The 19956-nt window shown below is 48.3% G+C and overlaps 1 protein-coding gene across 1 annotated transcript in view; it reads right to left on the bottom strand.

Annotated features, from left to right (window-relative positions):
- TBCK (TBC1 domain containing kinase) overlaps positions 1–19956 on the bottom strand; it is a 1513148-nt gene that overhangs the window by 968816 nt on the left and 524376 nt on the right. The window contains exon 12 of the mRNA XM_086962029.1: positions 6331–6430. Coding sequence (XP_086818155.1) covers positions 6331–6430 — 100 coding nt within the window. The remainder of the gene's footprint in view (positions 1–6330; positions 6431–19956) is intronic.

The following is a 19956-nucleotide window of genomic DNA, read 5'->3' as shown; positions in this document are numbered from 1 at the left end:
CCTTTTTTTTGTTGCGTGGTGGCTTTTGGCGGTCTTGCTGGTCCTTCTGTGTCGAGTTGCCTTGGTGGGGCCTTACTCGGGTCGTGTTTTGTTCTGGTCCTTCCTTGGTTCTTTTTTGCGCCCGGCCCTTCCCGCTCTGTCTCCTGGTACGACTGGGTTCCTCCTTCCCGTGTGTTGGTGGTGCCTTCCTGGGGGCTTGCTTGGGTTCCCGGTCTGTGCTGAGTCGGTGGGTTTCCCTGTGGGCATTTTTCCCGTCTGGCTTCTGTTTGCCGTTCCTTGGCTTCTCTGGGTTTTTTTTTCCCCTGCCTTGCTGGGGTTTGTTGGTTGCCTTTCTGGTGGGTTTGTCCCCTGCCTCGTGCTCCGGGGTGTGTGCGGGGTTCGCCCCTGCTGTCTTTTGGCACGGTGGTGCTGTCCTTGCCTGGGTCGTTTTTGGCTCCGGCCTTTCTGGCCCTGTATGCTCATGCTCTCATCGGCTTTCCTTCGGTGGTTTGTGGGTCGGGCCTCTTTGTTGCCTGGTTCGGGAGTCTCCTGGGTCCGTCTTGTCCTGTCGGTTTCCTCTGGGTCTCCGGTTTTGGCTCTTCGGCCTTCTCGTCCGGGCTCCCGGCTTTGCGCTTCCTGGGGTCCCTTTTTCTCCTAGGTTTCTGGGCTTGTTTGGCCTGGCCAGGGTTTTTGTCCTGTTGGTGGTGCTCCCCTGGGTAAGTCTCCGTCTGCCTCGACGGTGGTTGTCTTGGTCCCTGTTGCTCTTTGGTCCTTGTTTTGCCTCTTGGGGCACGGGTTTTGTGTCCTGCCCTTGCTTTCTCTTTCCCTTGCTAGTTTTCGTTTCTGGCAGTGCCTTGGGGTATCCTGGCGGGACCCTGCGCTTCCGGTGTGGGTGTGTCCTCGTTCTTTCCCCTGTTTTTGGGGTCCCGGGTCCTGTTGGCTCTGGTGGCACCCTGGGAATCTTGTCTTGGCTCGGACTCGTCTTCACCCTGCCCTTCTATTCTTCGCGCCTTTGGTGTGTTGCTGCCGCGGTCCTGTTCCAGTCGGTTCTTCATTGTCTCGCTGGGCTGGGCCTGGTTATGGGCTGGCTGTCTGTTTGGCCGCCTGGTTGCTCTCTTCGGCGGCTCGCCCCCTTCTTGTGATTCTTCCTGGGCCGGTTTGCTTGGTCCCTGTGCGGGGGGGGGGGGGTCTCAGGTTGCCGCGCCACTTTTCCCTTCTGGCCGTGGGCGGGCCCGTGGGTTTTCCATTTTTCGCCTTAGCCCGGTTTGGTTTTCCTCCGGGTCTCTTCGGTGTCGCTTCCGACGCCTTCCTGGGTTTATTTTCCTGGTGCCTGCCTGGGTTCTCTCCTTGGTGTCGCGGTCCCTTCCAGGGGTCCTTGTGTGACTGGGGTTTGTCCCCCTTCTGTTTCCTTTCGTCACCCTTTCCCATTCTTCCAGCTCTTGACTGTCTGTTGGATTGCGTCTGGTGCCGCTACCCCGTTTTTTCTGGTTCGGCTCTCTCGCGGGTTGTGGTCGCCCTTGCGGTGTTGCTGTGTTTGTCGGACTGGGTCTCTCGTTCTGCTTGTGATTTTTTATTGGGTCACTGTGGTGGGGATTCCCTCTGTTCGTTCGGTTCCTCTCTTGGATTTTTGCTCCACTCTCGCTTTGTGCTGCCTGTTGGGCGGCCCTGGTGTGTTGGTCTGGCCTGCACTTTTCTGTTCCGGCCCTGGTTGCTGTTGCCTTTTTGGCTCCGTGCTGTCCGGTACTGTCTCTGCATTTCTTCGGTTGAGACGGTTTTCCTGGCGGCGCTTGGTGTCTCTGGGGTCCAGTTTTTTTCGGCCTTCCCGGTGTCTTCGGTCCCGGGTTTGTTTTCCTGCTTGTGGTTGCCTCCCTATTGGGTGGTCCTTCCGCTCGTACTGGTCTGTTGGGTTTGCCCTCTTTCGTGGTCATCCCCTTCTGGTCTGTTGATTTCTTGTGAGTTTCCATGAAGCCGCTTGGCTTTGGTATTTGCTCACTATGTAAGTCATGTGGCGAGGAAGACTAACGAGGAGGTAATGCCCCGGTTACTTACCGGTAATCTTCATTACTCCGAGTATAGTCTTCCTCGCCACATGAGTTCCCATCCCTCCCTCCCTGTATGGCTATCGGCTTCATGTTTGTGCCTGGTTGTTTCAGGCTGATGGGTTGGGCCGGCCCGCCTCTTATAGAGGTCAGGTGGTAATGGGTCGGCCATCTTGGGAAGGGATGGGAGGCATGGGAGGCTGACTTTTTGCTTTGGAGGGTTCTGGTGTGGAGCTGAAGCTCACTATGTACGTCATGTGGCGAGGAAGACTATACTCGGAGTAATGAAGATTACCGGTAAGTAACCGGGGCATCATCTTCCGGCTTTAACCAGTTCCACCAAGGATGATGTTAGACTGGTACCAAACCATTTTCTCACCACCAAGGCAGTAACCTAATCAGGTGGTGGTTGTGGCCTGAGGAAATATGGGCCCTTTTCTGGAAGCCAGCCTTACTTAAAGAGGAGAGTCACTGCCTTTTTCATAGCCAGGGTTAAGGAGATTTCAGTCACTGGCCCAATGAGATCAATCAAATCAATCAATCAAAGACATTTATAGAGCGCACTACTTACCCGGAGGGTCTCAAGGCACTTGGGGGGGGGGGGCGGGGGGGGGGGGGGGGGGTGCTGCTACTGCTTGAACAGCCAGGTCTTGAGCTTCTTCCTGAAGGAGAGGTGGTCTTGGGTCAGGCGCAGGTCGGGAGGGAGGGAGTTCCAGGTCTTGGCGGCCAGGTAGGAGAAGGACCTTCCTCCTGTTGTCGTTCTTCGGATGCGGGGGACGGCGGCGAGGGCGTGGCTGGCTGATCGGAGGTGGCGTTTGGGAGCGTAGAAGTTGATGCGGTTGTTGAGGTAGCTCGGGCCTTGGTCGTGTAGGGCTTTGTGTGCGTGGGTGAGGAGGCGGAAGGTGATTCTTTTGTTGACGGGGAGCCAATGCAGGTCTCTCAGATGTCCGGAGATGTGGCTGTGTCGTGGGATGTCGAGGATGAGTCTGGCTGAGGTGTTCTGGATCCGTTGGAGTCTCTTCTGGAGCTTGGCGGTGGTTCCGGCGTAGAGGGCGTTGCCGTAGTCCAGTCGGCTGGTGACGAGGGCCTGGGTGACCGTCTTCCTGGTCTCGGTGGGGATCCACCGGAAGATCTTCCGTAGCATGCACAGGATGTCGAAGCACGACGAGGAGACGGCGTTGACTTGTCTGGTCATGGAAAGGGAGGAGTCCAGGATGAAGCCCAGGTTGCGTGCGTGGTCTGTCGGTTTGGGTGCGGTGCCCAGGGCGGGGGGCCACCAGGAGTCGTCCCAGGCGGAGGGCGAGGAGCCCAGGATGACGACTTCCGTCTTGTCTGAGTTCAGTTTCAGGCGGCTGGTCGTCATCCACTCGGCTACGTCTTTCATCCCTTCGTGAAGGTTGGCTCTGGCGGCGGCGGGGTCGTTGGTCAGGGAGAGGATCAGCTGGGTGTCGTCGGCGTAGGAGATGATGTTGAGGTTGTGTTGGCGTGCGATGGCCGCGAGGGGGCTCATGTAGACGTTGAAGAGGGTGGGGCTCAGCGAGGATCCTTGAGGGACGCCGCAGATGACTTCGGTGGCCTCTGACTTGAACGGTGGTAGACGGACTCTCTGTGTTCTTCCGTCGAGGAAGGAGATGATCCATTCCAGTGCCTTCTCCTGGATTCCGACGTTGCTGAGGCGCTGCACTAGGGTGCGGTGGCAGACCGTGTCGAATGCCGCGGAGAGGTCCAGGAGGATGAGGGCCGCTGTTTCTCCGTTGTCCATCAGGGCTCGGATGTCATCGGTGGCAGCGATGAGGGCGGTCTCGGTGCTGTGGTTGGCTCGGAAGCCAGACTGTGAGGGGTCGAGGGATCCATTCGTCTCGAGGAAGGCGGCCAGCTGTTTGTTGACGGTCTTCTCGATGACTTTGGCTGGAAACGGGAGGAGCAAGATGGGGCGGTAATTCTTGAGTTCGGTGGGGTCCGCTGTTGGTTTCTTTAGTAGAGCGCTGAGTTCGGCGTGCTTCCAGCTCTCCGGGAAGGTGGCGGTGTCGAAGGAGGTGTTGATGATGTCCCGCAAGTGGGGTGCGATGACAGCGTCGGCCTTGTTGAAGACGTGGTGAGGGCAGGGATCGGTCGGAGATCCGGAGTGGATGGAGTTCATCATGCGGACGGTGTCTTCGGTGCTGATCGGAGTCCAGGCGCGGAGGGTGGTGGTGGGGGGCGTTGGTGCGGTCGTGGCGTGCGTCGGTTGAGTGCTGAAGCTGTTGTGTATGTCCGCGATCTTGTTGTGGAAGTAGGAGGCGAGGGAGTTGCAGAGGTCTTGCGATGGGGTGATGTCGTTGTTTCCGGCGTTGGGGTTGGAGAGCTCTTTCACGATGTTGAAGAGTTCCTTGCAGTTGTGTGCGTTGTTGTCCAGCCGGTCCTTGAATGCAGTTTTCTTGGTGGCGCGGATCAGTTGGTGGTGCTTCCGGGTGGCAAGCTTCAGGGTGGTCATGTTGTCCGGTGTTGGTTCCCTTCTCCAGACTTTCTCGAGGGCTCGGCAGTTCTTCTTGGAGCTCTTGAGTTCGTCGGTGAACCATGGGGCCTTCTTGCTGCTTGGTCTGCTGGGCGGGGTCCTCAGTGGGGCGAGTTCGTCCGCGCAGTTGCTGATCCACTTCGTGAGGTTGTCGGCGGCCTGGCTGGGGTTCGCTGAGCTGGCGGGAGGGTGCTGGCTCAGGGAAGCGGCGAGCTGGTCGGCTGTGATCTTGTTCCAGCTTCTTCGAGCAACCTGTTGCTGGTGGTGGTGGATCGTTGTTCTTCTAAAGGTGAAGTGGACGCAGCTGTGGTCCGTCCAGTGGAGTCCTGTGGCGTGGCTGAAGGCGACGTCTTTGCTGGATGAGAAGACGGCGTCGAGTGTGTGTCCGGCGAGGTGGGTGGGGGTGGACACCAGCTGCTTGAGTCCGAGGTTGGCGAGGTTGTCGAGCAGGGTGATGGTGTTGCGGTCGTTGTTGTTCTCCAGGTGGAAGTTGATGTCCCCCAGGAGGATGTAGTCAGCGGAGGGGAGGGCATGCGGGCTGACGAAGTCGGCAATGTCCTCGCTGAATTGTGTGCGTGGTCCCGGGGGTCGGTAGATCAGGGTGCCTCTGAGGGTGGTCTTCGGGTCGGTGTGGATCTGGAAGTGTAGGTGTTCGGCGGTAGTCAGGGTGTCGTCGGTGTTGGTCGTGATGTGGATGGTGTCCCTGTGGATGATGGCGATGCCTCCTCCCATCTGGTTGGCGGTGCGGTCCCTCCGGGTGATCTTGTAGCCCTCTGGGATGGCGATGGCGATGTCGGGCGCTGAGGAGTCGTTCATCCAGGTTTCCGTGAGGAAGGCAACGTCAGGAGCTGTGGTGTCGAGGAGGTTCCAGAGTTCGATGGCGTGTCTGTGGACGGAGCGGGTGTTGAGCAGGATGCACTTGAGGTGGTTGCTGCTGGTGTTCGGCTTGGCGGGTGCTGGTGCGAGGCAGGTCCGGATGCAGGTGAACTTGCAGGCGTGGCAGCTGAAGGGTCCGTGGGTCCGTCTCGGGGTGGCTCGGTAGCATCCCGGGACTCGGCCGGTGTTGAACGCGTTGAGGGTGGCGGCGGTGTACGTCCGGCGGGTGGGCTGGGGTCCTCGGGGGCCAGGGGTCCTGGCACTGGGTGCGGTCCAGGCGTGGACGGGCGCAGACGGGCTTACCTTTGGCGCACCTTCGGCGCTCAATCGGTGCTCCCGCTGCGCGCGTCCACTGCGCGGTCGCTCTGGGGGCGTCATAAGAAGGGAGCCGGGAGGGAGGGTCCGCTGGGAGGCGGGTAGCGCGGGGACCAATCGGCAGGCGGGGGGGCGGATTCGGAGCTGCTACGGCGGGAAAAAGCTGGGGGCTCGCCTGGCGGCCCTGCGGCGGCTGGGGCGGCCCTGTGGCGGCTGGGACGTAGGCTCGGCTTCGGCTTCTGGCAGCAGGTAAGGAGGAGCAGGCAGGGGGTGTGGGGGCGACCAGGCCGTGGGCAGATCTGAAACCGGAGGCGTTTAGGGTGTACCAGATTCTCGCAGTTGTAAAAAAAAAATTAAATACAAAAGACCTAGCTTTGGGAACACCTAAGGTATGTTCGACTTGTGGCCACGTTGGACTTGGTACTTTTCTTTCTTATTCTTATTTGACAATGTTTTTTGTTTCCTGGTCCATACCTACCCTAGCTTTCCTATTTTTTGATTTGTCGATGTAAACATTTTAAAAGATCTCACTTTTTTTGAGAAGTAAAGTTTTAGACAAAATTAAACATTTTAAAAATGCAGAGGCATTACATTTCAGGACTATAGAGAAGAGCAATGGGAACTTACATTTCTAAGTTGGCACAAGGATAAAGTCACAGTGGTGTCATCCAAGAGGCAGCTTCTATCCCTGCCTTGTCCAAAACGTTCGCCATCTTCAAATAAGAAGCTTGTGAAATAAAATAAAATTTAAAAAACAATATAAAATACATATTTTCTCGTGTTTTGCAAACTACACTAAGAAAATGATTATATACAGATACACTTATAGGAAGCTAAATGTGACCTAATAAAACATTTTATTTGGAACAAACACAATAATGAACGCACATCCGTAAACCTATTACTCCTATGCTCTGTTCCAGGTTAACATGTAACACTTGGGGTGAGGTGAAAGCCTAAGCGATTCACTGAAAAAAGATAGTTAAAGTGGCAGTATGGTCCCAAAGCAAAATCTACAATCACCAGTTATGGTCCGCAATATTAATCAGAACTTGTGCCCCCACAATGAAAACATGCAAGTAATACAGTCTTTGCACTACCTGAACCATAACTTTATTTTATCAGTTTATACATATACTAACTAGTAAATTTTGTCAGAGTTTTGGTCTTTTTTCCACTTTGTTATAGAAAACCAAAAGGGTAAAACAGTACACAGGACTGAGAGAATAGGAACTGCAAGGAGGTTTGAAACATGAAAATAACGGCAATTATTGATTTCTTACAATAAGAAGTTATTTCTTATGTAATACATTTAAAAAAATAAGTTATTTTTTATGTAGGAGTAGCACATAAATCTTATGCAGCAGAATGAAGGTAATTTTATGTCAGGACCAGAGGCGAGGATTATGCTAATCTTTTTCCACTTTATTCCTTAAAGCAGCCTTTTAATAAACAACGACCTTTCCCAAAAAGCCATTCGGGAAAGGAAAAAACATCACAACCAATCACTAAACAGTCCATGTAATAATATAGTCCATCATCTCGGTATATGGCTCCTCTTTCTTCGCTGCTCAGCAGCCATGAGTTAAGTGTCTTTTATTGTCTCCTCACTTCAATGTACAGCTTTGGTGCTTTTACTGGTGATTTTTGTAGTGATTTCAGGGAGATACTCATGCTTTAAAGCTGCGCATGTTCCAACTTTGCCTTTGTTTCAGACGGGGTGCTCCTCACGTGGCTTGCAAACTTTGACAAAAGCCACGTGTGTTGTTCTGCCCACCGGCCACTAGAGGGCGCTCGAACGAGATGCTCCACGGGATCCCTGAACGTTGCGTGCCGTTTCTGCAAAGACGGGGACGCCGCATCGCAGAGCCTTGGCCAGTCACGGGTGCCCGTTATTTCAACCTGGAGGCCTATACACCCTGTGGGTCTGTAAATCAGAGCGCTTCTGATGGTAGACGCTCAATACAAAGTTCGGAAACCAACTCTGGGCTCATAAGCCTGTTTCAACCTGCTTTGGGGTGTTTGGTTAACAGGCCAGTTAAGGCCTTCTAGTCACTTGTCAAGTCCTCTGGCACCGCAGGGACTGGCCACGGCTGTCTACCCTCTGTTTATATTATAGGGTGAGGTCCCATTATGTTGAGTCCTTGACTCTTTATATTAGATAGGAATTGCCTAGCACCACAGAGCTTTTTCTGTCATGCAAGAAGCAGAAGCTGATTATATGGAGGAGGAATCGGTTTCCTTCCTGCTTTAGATGACGGGTTTTGTGAGGCAGTGGACACCTCAATACAGCATGCTGTGTCCCTGGTCTTGGCACCCCTAGAAAGAAAAATTGAAAAGCTGGCAGAGGCGCAACTCAAAAAGGTACCACGCCAAGCGCTCGAGCACCCTGCAGGCCATGGCATTGATAAAGACGCTTTTGAGCGCCTCAAAAAAGCCTTTCTAAAGGCTTAGCCACAGACGCCAGCGCCTGACCCCTTTGTTCAGCCTCCCTCCTCACCCAGCCCCTTAGGTTACGATGATTCTCAGGGCGATCTGATGGGGACCCGGGCGTTTCTAGGCCATGGTGCCCCTCTGCTAACAAAGCTTCCCTTCCTCTTTCCACTCCTGCTACTGTCCAGGAATCCTTAGTTGCAGACATGCTGAATCTAGATGATCTACTTCATCCTAGGTCTTCCATGTGGTCTCCAAACGGGAAGGTAGCGGCATAAGTGGCAGGGCCGCTTCGCAAGCCCTTGGACAAAGACGTCAGGGTTCGTCTGCGAGCAGTCTCCCCACCCGTTCCTGGCGGTTATGTCAAGACAATTTATTGGAACTTACGGGCCAATTACAAAAATCTTGGGCATGGTTGAAGAAGCCAAGCAGTCAGGTGACCTCATATCTCCCAAGATTGTGTAGGGATGGCCCAGAGAGCAGTCATACTGTTGGGCAACTCAAACTGTGCGCTCTCGGTCGAGAGAAGGCATTCTCTCTTAATTAAGGTGGACCCGAAGTTTGGGGACCTGGCAGTGTCTGAAGCGTGCCCCACTGTGCAATGGGGGTTTTTCGGGGATTTCTTTTCAGAGGAACTCGTCAAATTCGCTACCACATTCAAATCTCTGGATAAGGTGAAGGCCTCTATTGAAAACTTTTTTTTCACCAAGATGTTTGCAGGGGTCAGACAAGGTAGGGGGTGCTTGTTCAGCTGCTTTGTTATCAATGCCTCTCAAAAAGGCTAAGGCTCCTGGCAGGGGCAATACCAGTACTCCGTGAGGTTTGGCAACTTTTACCTCTCTCGACGTTTCCAACGCTACTGCAGGCACAGAGGTGGTGGACGTGGATGCACCCAAGAATCTTCCCACGGTAAGGACTCTCCTTCCTTCCCAACTAAAAGTGGGGGGAAGATTGCTCTGTTCGGAGAGAACTGGGGAGCGGTCACATCCATTGCTAAGGGTCTTCAGACGATCCAGGATTTATAACTGGAGTTCCTGGAGACTCACATTCAGGTTTCCAAGACCCATCCTCTGGTCTTTAAAAAAATCAAGCTGCCATGATAGATCTAGAGGTAACAGAGCTGTTGAAGAGAAGGGCAATAGTGCATTGAACTCTTCATCGGTCTGGGTTTGTCAACAACATCTTCCTGGTGGAAAAGAGAGATGGTGGCCAGCGCCCAGTACTCACCCTCAGAAAAGCCAACAAATGGCTGGTATACCTCCATTTCAAGATGGAGGGGATCCATCTTCTGCAGGACCTTCTGCATCCGGGAGATTGGCTAGTTCGTTTGGATCTCAAGGATGCTTATCTGACAGTCACTATTACCCCGCCTCAATGCAGATTTCTGCAGTTTCTTTGGGGTCAGAAAGTATTTGAGTCTGGGACCTTACCCTTCAGCCTGTCATCCGCCCCTTGGTGTTTCACCTAGGTACTCAAACTAGTGGTGGAGTCTCTCCGCACCAGTGGCATGCGCTTATTGTTTATCTCAACAACATTCTGCTGATGGATCAATGCCCATGCACGCTGTCATTGCAGCTCTAGAGGACAGTAGGTTTGCTGGAGCATCTGGGATTCGTGATTAAACGAAAGGAAATCCCTGTTGGCCCAGTCTCAGCAAACAACTTTTTGGGGTTTTGTAATCAACTCCCAAGCCTCCACTCTCAGTCTCCTCTTCAAGAAGAGGCCGAAAATTCATCACAAACTCAGGACAACCTTGGCCAGGACACGCACTTCCCTCAGGTTATTGGCCGGTCTGGTGGGATTGTTAGCATCCTCCATTCAGGCAATTTTCCTGAGTCATCTTCATAACAGGACTCTACAAAGGATGAAAGCATATCACCTTTGGGAAGGCTCAACTTATTTGACAATGGTATGAGTATCAGAGGAGGCCAAGTTGGAAATGGGTTGGTGGTTGACCCATATGGAAGCCTGGAACGGGAGAACCATCTTTGGTTCCAGTCCGGAAATTTGGGATCTAATCTGATGCCAGCAAAACCAGCTGGGGGGCCAGCTGTGGTGGTGTGTCAACAGGGGGGGAAAGTGGTCGTCCAAACAATTCCTGCACATCAACTGCCTGGAATTACTGGCAGGCTCCTTCGGTGTTGGACACATGACAAAGTGAGTTGCTCAGTGCTGCTGACGATGGACTCATCTCGGAAGTGAGGTATATAAACCGCCTGAAGGAGTCAGGATTCAAGATGCTGGCGGACCTCACAAAATGGTTTTGGAACTACTGCCTGTAGCGCAGAATCTCGATGACGCAGGAATATCTCCTGGGGAAGGCCAACAAAGTGGCCTATATGCATTTCCTGCACCTTCAGGATCTCAGTGCATGGCAACTGCATCCGGAGGTGTTTCACATACTTCAGAGAATAAGGGGGCTATTCTCTGTGCATCTCCTAGCCTCTCACCTTGACTGCCAACTGGAATGGTTCTTCAGTTGGAGGCCGGATCGGCAAGCGGAGGCGACGGATACCTTCCTGCAAGACTAGAGTGTGGAACAGGGGCATGCGCTTCCCCTGTTCGCGATGATGATGCGAATCACCACACAATTCCAGTGGCAGCAGAGGAACCACAAGGTGATCACACCATTTGGAGATCACAAGTCTGGTTTCCAGTGATGATGTAACTTTCTTGGGATTTTCCAATCCGTCTACCCCGGAGACAAGATATTCTGCGGGACCTGCTTGGGAATCCTCACCATCTAGTCCTGGAGGGAAAATGGCCCTTCATGGCACAGAGGATTACAGATCTAGGTGGAATGTCGGAGGACTATCGGAAATGGCTCAGGGTATTTTGTCCAAGGCCTGGGAGGATGGCACCAATAAAAGATGCAGGTCTGCATGGGGCAGATGGGGGTTTTGGTGTGTGCAGAGGGATGCTGATCCTGCAACATCAGGAGTCATTTCTATCTTGATTTTTTTGTCCTCTCTGGTTAGTGATGGTATAGCTACATAGGCAGGTCACCTGCCCATAGAGGGTTTTCAGGAAGGGGCACACCCACTGTTAAGGAAATTGATGAGTGGAGTGAGACTGTTGGTACCTCCTGCCACTAGATACTTCACCCTCAGGGATGTTAATTTAGTCCTCAATTTGTTTTTGTCTTGGCCAAGCAATAAGTATCTCTTGAGGAAACATTTATCAGCTAAGCTGGCCATACTGAAGTTTAATCTCCTGCAAGCGTGTGTCAGATGTACGTGCCCTGGATATTACAAGTAAATTATTCACCCTTGAAGAGAATACCTTTCATATCACAAGACAAACAAAATGCAATTCCAGGATTGTTCTTACTCAATGTTCGTGGATGTCCACAAATTATGTGTGGTCCTCTGTTTTAAAGCATAAGAAGCAGTAAACGAAGAAGCTCACCCAGCTGGGTAACTACATCTTGATTGTTTTACGTACACCTTTCAAGGTGGTTTCTTCTCCCACCATGGTCTGGTGGTATGTCATGCAAGAGACAGGTATTGACACATCAGTGTCAGAGCACATTCCGAGGGAGGTGCTATGTCTGCCAAAGCTTTTTCTTTAGGCGCTTGCCTCAAGGACATAGTGAACACAGCCGATTGGTCATCAGACTCCACATTTAAGAAGTTCTATTTAAAACCAGTAGTGGATTTTACTGCCCTAGTGGTGAACAAGCTTTGACTGAGCATAATCCTCGCCTTCGGTCCGGATATAGAATACACCATTTCCAAGCTATTGCAACGGAAAGTTTCAATTCCATTAAGGACACAGAGGCGAGGATTATTCCCTCTCTGGTGTTTTTTGCATCAATGTGAAATTCAAGAGTTTCTCTTAAGGATAAGTACTTTTAAGTTTCTTGCAAGGAAAATGTTCAATGGTTACTATCACAATGAACTGTAGTGTTCTCTGTACATGAGGTATCATAGGTTGCTCATGATAATGTTTTATGCGATTAGAGGTTTGATCTTCATAATAAGTTTGGAAAGATATTACAGATTTGTTTTTCCTGTTTTAAGGAACAAAGCCACTAAACAAGAGTGAGCCAATGATTGAAGGAATCTTTATTGTGGGATGCAGCTCTCGCACGAAGAAAGAGGGGGCATAAACAGAGATGATGGTCTAAATTACATGGACTATTTAGTGATTGGTTGTGATGTTTTTTTCCTCTTTCCCTAATGGCTTTTTCTGAAAGGTAGTTGTTTATTAAAAGGCTGTTGCACAGAATAAAGTGGAGAAAGATGAGCATAATCCTCGCCTTCATGTCCTTAATAGAATTGAAACTTTCCATTACAATAGCTAGGACATTTTATATCATTATGGTAATCTCAGCAGTCATTATAGAAATTATATCAGAAAACCTGAAGCATTTTACATCACACATTCCTACTACTAGACATACATTAGTCTGATCCTAAAGCAATATCCTTTCAGGCTCAGAGTTCCACATCAATTATGCAAAAAAATGGAAGCAGGGAACTCTCAGTAGTCCCTAAATTTTAGTTGGCAAACCAAACTTTTAGATGGAACAATCTACAACACCACGGGTACATTAAAACTGCTCACCTCAAATGTTTGTTTTACTAGCAGAGTCTTTAAGCATAGGATTATCACAATGCCATCTATGCTGAGCTAGAAAGTGACAAAGTATTTTGCCATTTTTGAAGGAAAGTCATTAAGCACAGGATTAGCTAGTGACAACTATGCCGAGCCGCAATATTAAAAATGCGTTTTACCACTCCAGGCACAATATTACCGCTTTGGATTAGTAAACTACCATCCAAGCTGACATAGAATGAATAAAAACAGTCTCTGCCAAATGTGTTTTGCTCTTATTCGAGCGCGTCAGACCCATAGCTTTGCCCAGAGACATGGAAGCACTCAGTAGAAGTCAAAGAAATACCCTTTCAGGCTTAGCGTACTGAATAAATTATGAAAAAAGGAAACTGGGATCTCTGGGTAGTTCCCAAGTTTTAGGTGGAGAGCAACTTGGTAGGTCTACATGAGGCAGAGTTTACACAGAAAAGCATTTTTTTTGCTTATAACTTTGTCAGGATTTGAGGAAGCGGATCTTTATGAAAATACTTAAAAAATATAAGTTCAAACATCTCAGGTCCTTCCTGGAAAGTTTCAGGGTGAAGCATCAAGCGAAGGCCAAGGAAAACACTTTTTTTGCGATATAACACTCGAGAGGGAATTTTACAATACAATACAAAAAAAAACAGCTGCACAAAATTATACCAAATTTGTTAGAAAGTTAGATATTTACTTAGAAAGAGTGCTTTTAGTGATCGTGTGTAAATCTGTTCAGCCATTTTAAAGAAATTAAGGTTAAAATAATAGAGATATCTAGTGCCTTGGTACTCCGAAGAGTCAAGGGTGACCAGCTTTCAAAATAAAGCATTTGGATTGGCTGGTAGATCCCGTGGGATCAATCACTCTGACTGGCTGGCCGTAGCATGAAGAGAAATATTCTGTCCCTGTGCACTGAAAAATAATTAAAAAAAAGGTTATAAGGGGCAGATTTTGGTTACCCAGCTCCCTTGCCCAAATAAACCCTCCCTAGGACCACATAAACAAAATGTGAGCTTGTCATGGTCCCACTGTGTATTCACAAAACAAGACCTAGACAACAAAGGCATCCATGAATTCATCACATGCAAAGCTTTTGCAAATAACTCCTCTCTTTTAATTGATGAGGTAGGAGGTACACCTATGTTATGCCATGTTTAAAAACATATGCCCAATCCCTTGGAAAAAGTGAAGACAGTTGTGAGACAACAAATAACACACACCTGTGCCAAATTCAGGTAGATAGAAAAAAGTGTGTGTGAGCGAGATGGCGCTTCACGGGCGCACCACCAACGGGAACCTGGCAGGTACTCACCAGGATTGCCCTGATCTCATCATTGGCACCATCAAGCTCAAAAGAAAGACAGGTGTCCAAAAACAAACAAAACAGTGTTTGAGGGAATGCAGTGTATAGAAACCACCAACAACACAAATTGTGTCAAACAACAAACATAAAAACCACAAACAACACGGAACTTAGCTTTAATCTGTCACTTTCGTGTTGGTTGCGGGATGGTAAAAAAGTGAGAATGGCTAATACCTATCTAGCCACACTCCACTTGCCGACATGTTTCATTGCCAATTCAAATTTAGGCAATTTCTTCAGGGTGTCACACATTTTTAAGCCACTGCATTGGACATGCGTTGTCTTCACAACTGAAATAAACATATAAAACAAACACACACACATGGTTGTCATCCTTCCATATACAAAAGCCAAAAGAGAAAGGCTTAAAGTATGAGTGATCCCAAACCACATGTAATAACCCACTGTTTACCCTCAGTCGACCACCATGGCGCATACCAGTCGAGAGGTCCAGACCCAGATGGGTTTCTGGGTGACTCCAAGTGTGAGTTGCTTTTCCTTCGATAATTTTAACTGTGAAGAATAGAACAAATATAATTTATATGTGCCTAGTTTAATAAATCACCTTAGATTATTGTAAGTCCTTCCAACACCGTTTTACCTATAGTCTGCCACTGTGACCATATCGATGTTTAAAAAAAGGGGAACCTTTACATGTCGCCATTAATTCCAACTACAATGTCATAAGCCCTTGCAGTAAAAGTAAGTTAAGAGGTAAAAGACAACCTCAATTAGCAACTAGACCTATTGAGGGGATATCGATCAGCCTACAGATAATGAACAGCGTTTGAAATTCATCACAGCAATTATAAACGGAACTTCCTAAAAGTTGCAGCCTCTATTTACTTTTAAATGTGATTCCTAACGACACTTCGTTAAGGAGCATGGTGAAACCAGGACGCAGTGGAAGTAACACTGGACCAATACCCCAGGATTTCTATTGCCACCGTTCAAATTCCAGAGTTCTCAAACCCCCAATTCGGACATTGTACGCCTTACCGGTAAGGAATTTCGAATTTCGAAGCTGGCATTCACTCGGCCCACGTGAAGACCAGGCACATAAACCTCCGTTTAAAACTCGTTCCTGGACTTCACGGAAGACTCGCGTAGTATCGCGAGATGATGGGTTTGAAGGGTGGCAATAGAAATCCCGGGGTATTGGTCCAGTGTTACTTCCACTGCGTCCTGGTTTCACCATGCTCCTTAACGAAGTGTCGTTAGGAATCACATTTAAATGTAAATAGAGGCTGCAACTTTTAGGAAGTTCAGTTTATAATTGCTGTGATGAATTTCAAACGCTGTTCATTATCTGTAGGCTGATCGATATCCCCTCAATAGGTCTAGTTGTTAATCGAGGTTGTCTTTTACCTCTTAACTTACTTTTACTTTTACTGCAAGGGCTTATGACACTGTAGTTGGAATTATATTCTTCACAGTAAAAATTATCGAAGGAAAAGTGACTCACACTTGGAGTCACCCAGAAACCCATCAGGGTCTGGACCTCTCGACTGGTATGCGCCATGGTGGTCGACTGATGGAAAACAGTGGGTTATTACATGTGGTTTGGGATCACTCATACTTTAAGCCTTTCTCTTTTGGCTTTTTGTATATGGAAGGATGACAACCATGTGTGTGTGTTTGTTTTATATGTTTATTTCAGTTGTGAAGACAACGCATGTCCAATGCAGTGGCTTAAAAATTTGTGACGCCCTGAAGAAATTGCCTAAATTTGAATTGGCAATGAATCACGTCGGCAAGTGGAGTGTGGCTAGATAGGTATTAGCCATTCTCACTTTTTTACCACCCCGCAACCAACACGAAAGTGACAGAATAAAGCTACGTTCCGTGTTGTTTGTGGTTTTTATATGTTTGTTGTTTGACACAATTTGTGTTGTTCGTGGTTTCTATACACTGCATTCCCTCGCAAACACTGTTTTGTTTGTTTTTGGACACCTGTCTTTCTTTTGAGCTTGATGGTGCCAATGATGAGATCAGGGCAATCCTGGTGAGTATCTGCCAGGTTCCCGTTGGTGGTGCGCCCGTGAGGCGCCATCTCGCTCACACACACTTTTTTCTATCTACCTGAATTTGGCACATATGTGTGTTTTATTTGTTGTCTCACAACTGTCTTCACTTTTTCCAAGGGATTGGGCATATGTTTTTAAACATGGCATAACATAGGTGTACCTCCTACCTCATCAATTAAAAGAGAGGAGTTATTTGCAAAAGCTTTGCATGTGATGGTACACCATTAAGTGATTAATTCATGGATGCCTTTGTGGTCTAGGTCTTGTTTTGTGAATACATAATTGAGTGGAGGGCGACCTATGACCACTGTTCCCTCTAAGCTCCTTGTTGTTAGCTATGGTCCCACAGTGGTCAACATGGACTTTGTGCAGTCCTGTGGGATAATGCATAATAGTGAAAAATAATTTTTTTTAAAGGCTAATGTGGGGTATGTGTCTGTCTGGCATTATATTCCTGTGATTGGTGGGTAGACTTGGCCACCTGCACGGGGTTGGCTGCCTGCAGGGGGTTTGGCCCAGGCCCTGTAGCCAACCCAACACAGAGTACAGACTTCAGCATCGTCTACCCCTTCCCCTAAAAAATAATATGGAGCGGGAGGCTTGCAGTGAAATACGTGGGAGGAACAGTATAAGACCAAACCGTCTGATTTAAAAACTGTACAACATAAAAAAATGACAATAACATTTGAACACCCCAGCACAGTGAACAAAATCAAGATCACAAAGATGCATTTACAGGAAAATTCAACAGACGCTAGAGAAATACTAGGAAAGAGGATGTAGAATTATTTTTTTAGTTTCCCATTTGGGCTTTGCAGATGAGAGGAAACCTTGAGCTTTCTCAGAGATGGACAAAGCCCACTCAGCGTCTCTGAATGTCAATTAAAGCCTCCTTGTCCACAGTATTCATCTCTTGTTTCAAGAAGTTGGAGTGCCTACCTCTGTAATTGCATGAACATGGCAAGGACAGATATATGTAATATACTGTTTTTGAAGGACCACCATTTCATCCTTTTACTGCACTATTTCGCTCTTCTCTCTGTCAGCACTTAAGTCCTCAATTAGAGTGCCCATTCCACAAGATGCAGGACATGACCATCTTGTGTGGATTCTTGTTACATTGTGTATGCCACATTGAACAAGGTGGTTACCCATGAAGACCTCTATGTTGATAAAATTGAGAAGAGCCTTGATATACTCCCCCTCTGGAAGGGAATCCCAATGCTCTCACTCTGGCTTCCCACACAGCATTGTCCAAGTCCTTCAACACTATTTTCAAATATGACCATAGCAGCAATGGTGCAATCCGTGTTGTTGGAGTTCTGTAATATGCTTGAAGTAGTGAGATCATAGATGCCATTGTATTCAGCAATCCTTGCACCTTGTGTCCAGCACTCACCACCCGGAACATATCTCTTTTACCCCTTTCTGTACAAAAAAGACTTTCTCCTCAACCTGCTGCTTGTCTTGTTGACCAAACAAAATCGATTACCTTTGAGTCGGGCTAGGCATGGCAGTGATCACCAGGCGCCAATATCCACCATTATCAGCATCCTATTGAACATCAAGGATCTGGAAATGAACATTTTTATATTGGGCTAGACAAATTTGGTCTTATTTTCTTTGGGAGGCATTGGGATGAATAGCTCGGCTAAGCACACCTCCCTAGAGTGTCCACATAGATAGAAATCACTCACTATTGCAATACTCACTTTAATATGCTTCTTCCATAGTTTATCTACTTTAACTGATACTCTCACACCTGCTGAAGGTAAACCAATCAGGCTGACAGCCCCAGTCCATTGTGTATTAAAACCTCTACTTCTTCTGTCCTAATGCTTCACAAATCATCCCAGCCTCGTGGCTCCATCAAGCTTCATGGACTATAGGACAAGCTTATCAAAAATCTACCTTTATCACAAAAGCAGCTCAGTCCCCGTTCTCCCTACGCAGAAGTGCCTCACCCTAAGGTTGGTTCAAATGAGGCGGCTCCATCTTAAATGGACACATCTTAGAGGGAGGTCTGTTTCTCAGTCTTCCATCAGCTAACCAAACTAACAGCAGCACTCAGATCAGGTTGAGTAGCTGTGCAGCAGCTTCTCACACACGCTGCCACCCTGAGAATGAGACCATCTAAAGCTCAGAAAGTGAGCAACACCTCAGCTACAGGCGGAAGAGAAGTTTGTGGAGCCTAGAAAGTGTCACCCCTCCTTTTTCAGGGGGACAGAGAGCGGAGGCTGGCACCACAGGTGTAAATATAGCCTAACAGAATTATGGATACTCGAGGCAGCCAACATCTGTGATCTTATTGTCTACAGAGACAGTCAATAAATGTTACTGTCAATTATGCTTCATAGGCAACGTCACAAATAGGTTAGCAACAATAATGGTGTAGTTGAAAACCTGCATGGCGATTTTTGCTACTTTAAGAAGCGGGCAGATCTATAGACGTAGTTGGATAGAAGGTAATTTGCTTACAGTATTTTAAGAGAGGATAATGAGAACAAACTTTTGATATATATGGCTACTACTGGAAGCCTCTATTGTGAAAAAAAGGAACAAAATCCAGGTATTCTCTGTTAATATTTAACAATGGGTACCACAAGTGGCTTCCCTCTGTTGTGCCTTCGCCACAGGAAGAGCTCACTTCTTGTTATGCTGGCTTACCCGGATCTCAAAAGACCCAAGCGTGGTGGTGAAATAACAGCCTCAACAACCTTCACAGACCCAAGTGAGGCAGAAGAACAGAGGTGCTGCTAGGCCTGCGCCAACCGCCTTCTCTCATCAGTATGGGTCTCTGCAAATCTGTGCCGACAGACCCATGGTGAACAGCAGCTGTCTGACTGCCACTGACATGACAACCTCTGGGAGGGGAGGGGATGGGAATAGGAATGGACAAAGTGTGGGGGTGCGGGTGGTAGGAGACAATTATTTCTTGTATTGGTAGGGGTAAGGTCATTTTCAGTGGCTGGTGGCGGGCGAGTGGCAGGAGGTCAAAACTTTATTTTTCATTTTACTAGGTAGTTGAGGAGAAAAATGTATGTCAAGGAGTAGATGACTGTAGGTCAAGTTTTTCTTTATTATTGTTTGGATGGCAGGCTACATTATGTAAGGTTCTTCCATTACTCCTCTGTCCCTACGTATATGATGGAAGCTTGGACATATGATTTGGGGAGGGGAGCTAAAATAAAATGCATTTATAAATGAGTAAACAGTGAATAACTGAGATGTCATTCGTCTTGGCTTCTGAGTGACATCATAGACAACTCGAAGTTCGCCTTCATTTCTCTGATGATACTAAGAAGGTTTCAATTAAAAACATTCTGTTTACTCAACATTACCATACTATAAATCTACATGTTATAAATGGCGTTCATAGGACATCTTGCTCTGAAACAAATGGATCAAAATCCAGTTAATAGCATCTCAACTGTAGGTAACCAAAGTGTCCACCTACACTTGTGACGTCACAAGGGAAAGCCCTAAATTCCCCTTTGTTACTTCTCTTCGCCTAGGTATCCACAGACCCAAGTGCTTAGACAGAATGGCAGTTAGTGGTCTTACCAGCCTTCTTCTTACTTCCCAGGTCCAGATCAGATGGAGACAGGAGAACAGGGGCCTTCTCCCACTTCCACGCATGTCTCTGCAGACCCACGATGACAGGACAAAACATCTTGCGCTGACAGGTGTCTCTCACAGGGCGTGGTGCCGGCACTCTGCTCTCAATGTGAGAGTGGAGGGTGCAAGCCCCTCTCCTTATTAGAGCTTTTTTTGGAGGGCTGCAATGTCACCACCAACCTTGACTTAAAAACAACACAGGACTTCAAACCAGGCAACTCCTGTCTAACGCAC

Source organism: Lissotriton vulgaris, chromosome 3_1 (genome assembly GCF_964263255.1).
Source record: "Lissotriton vulgaris chromosome 3_1, aLisVul1.2, whole genome shotgun sequence".
Taxonomy (NCBI): domain Eukaryota; kingdom Metazoa; phylum Chordata; class Amphibia; order Caudata; family Salamandridae; genus Lissotriton; species Lissotriton vulgaris.
This window is presented reverse-complemented; position numbering and strand designations above follow the sequence as displayed.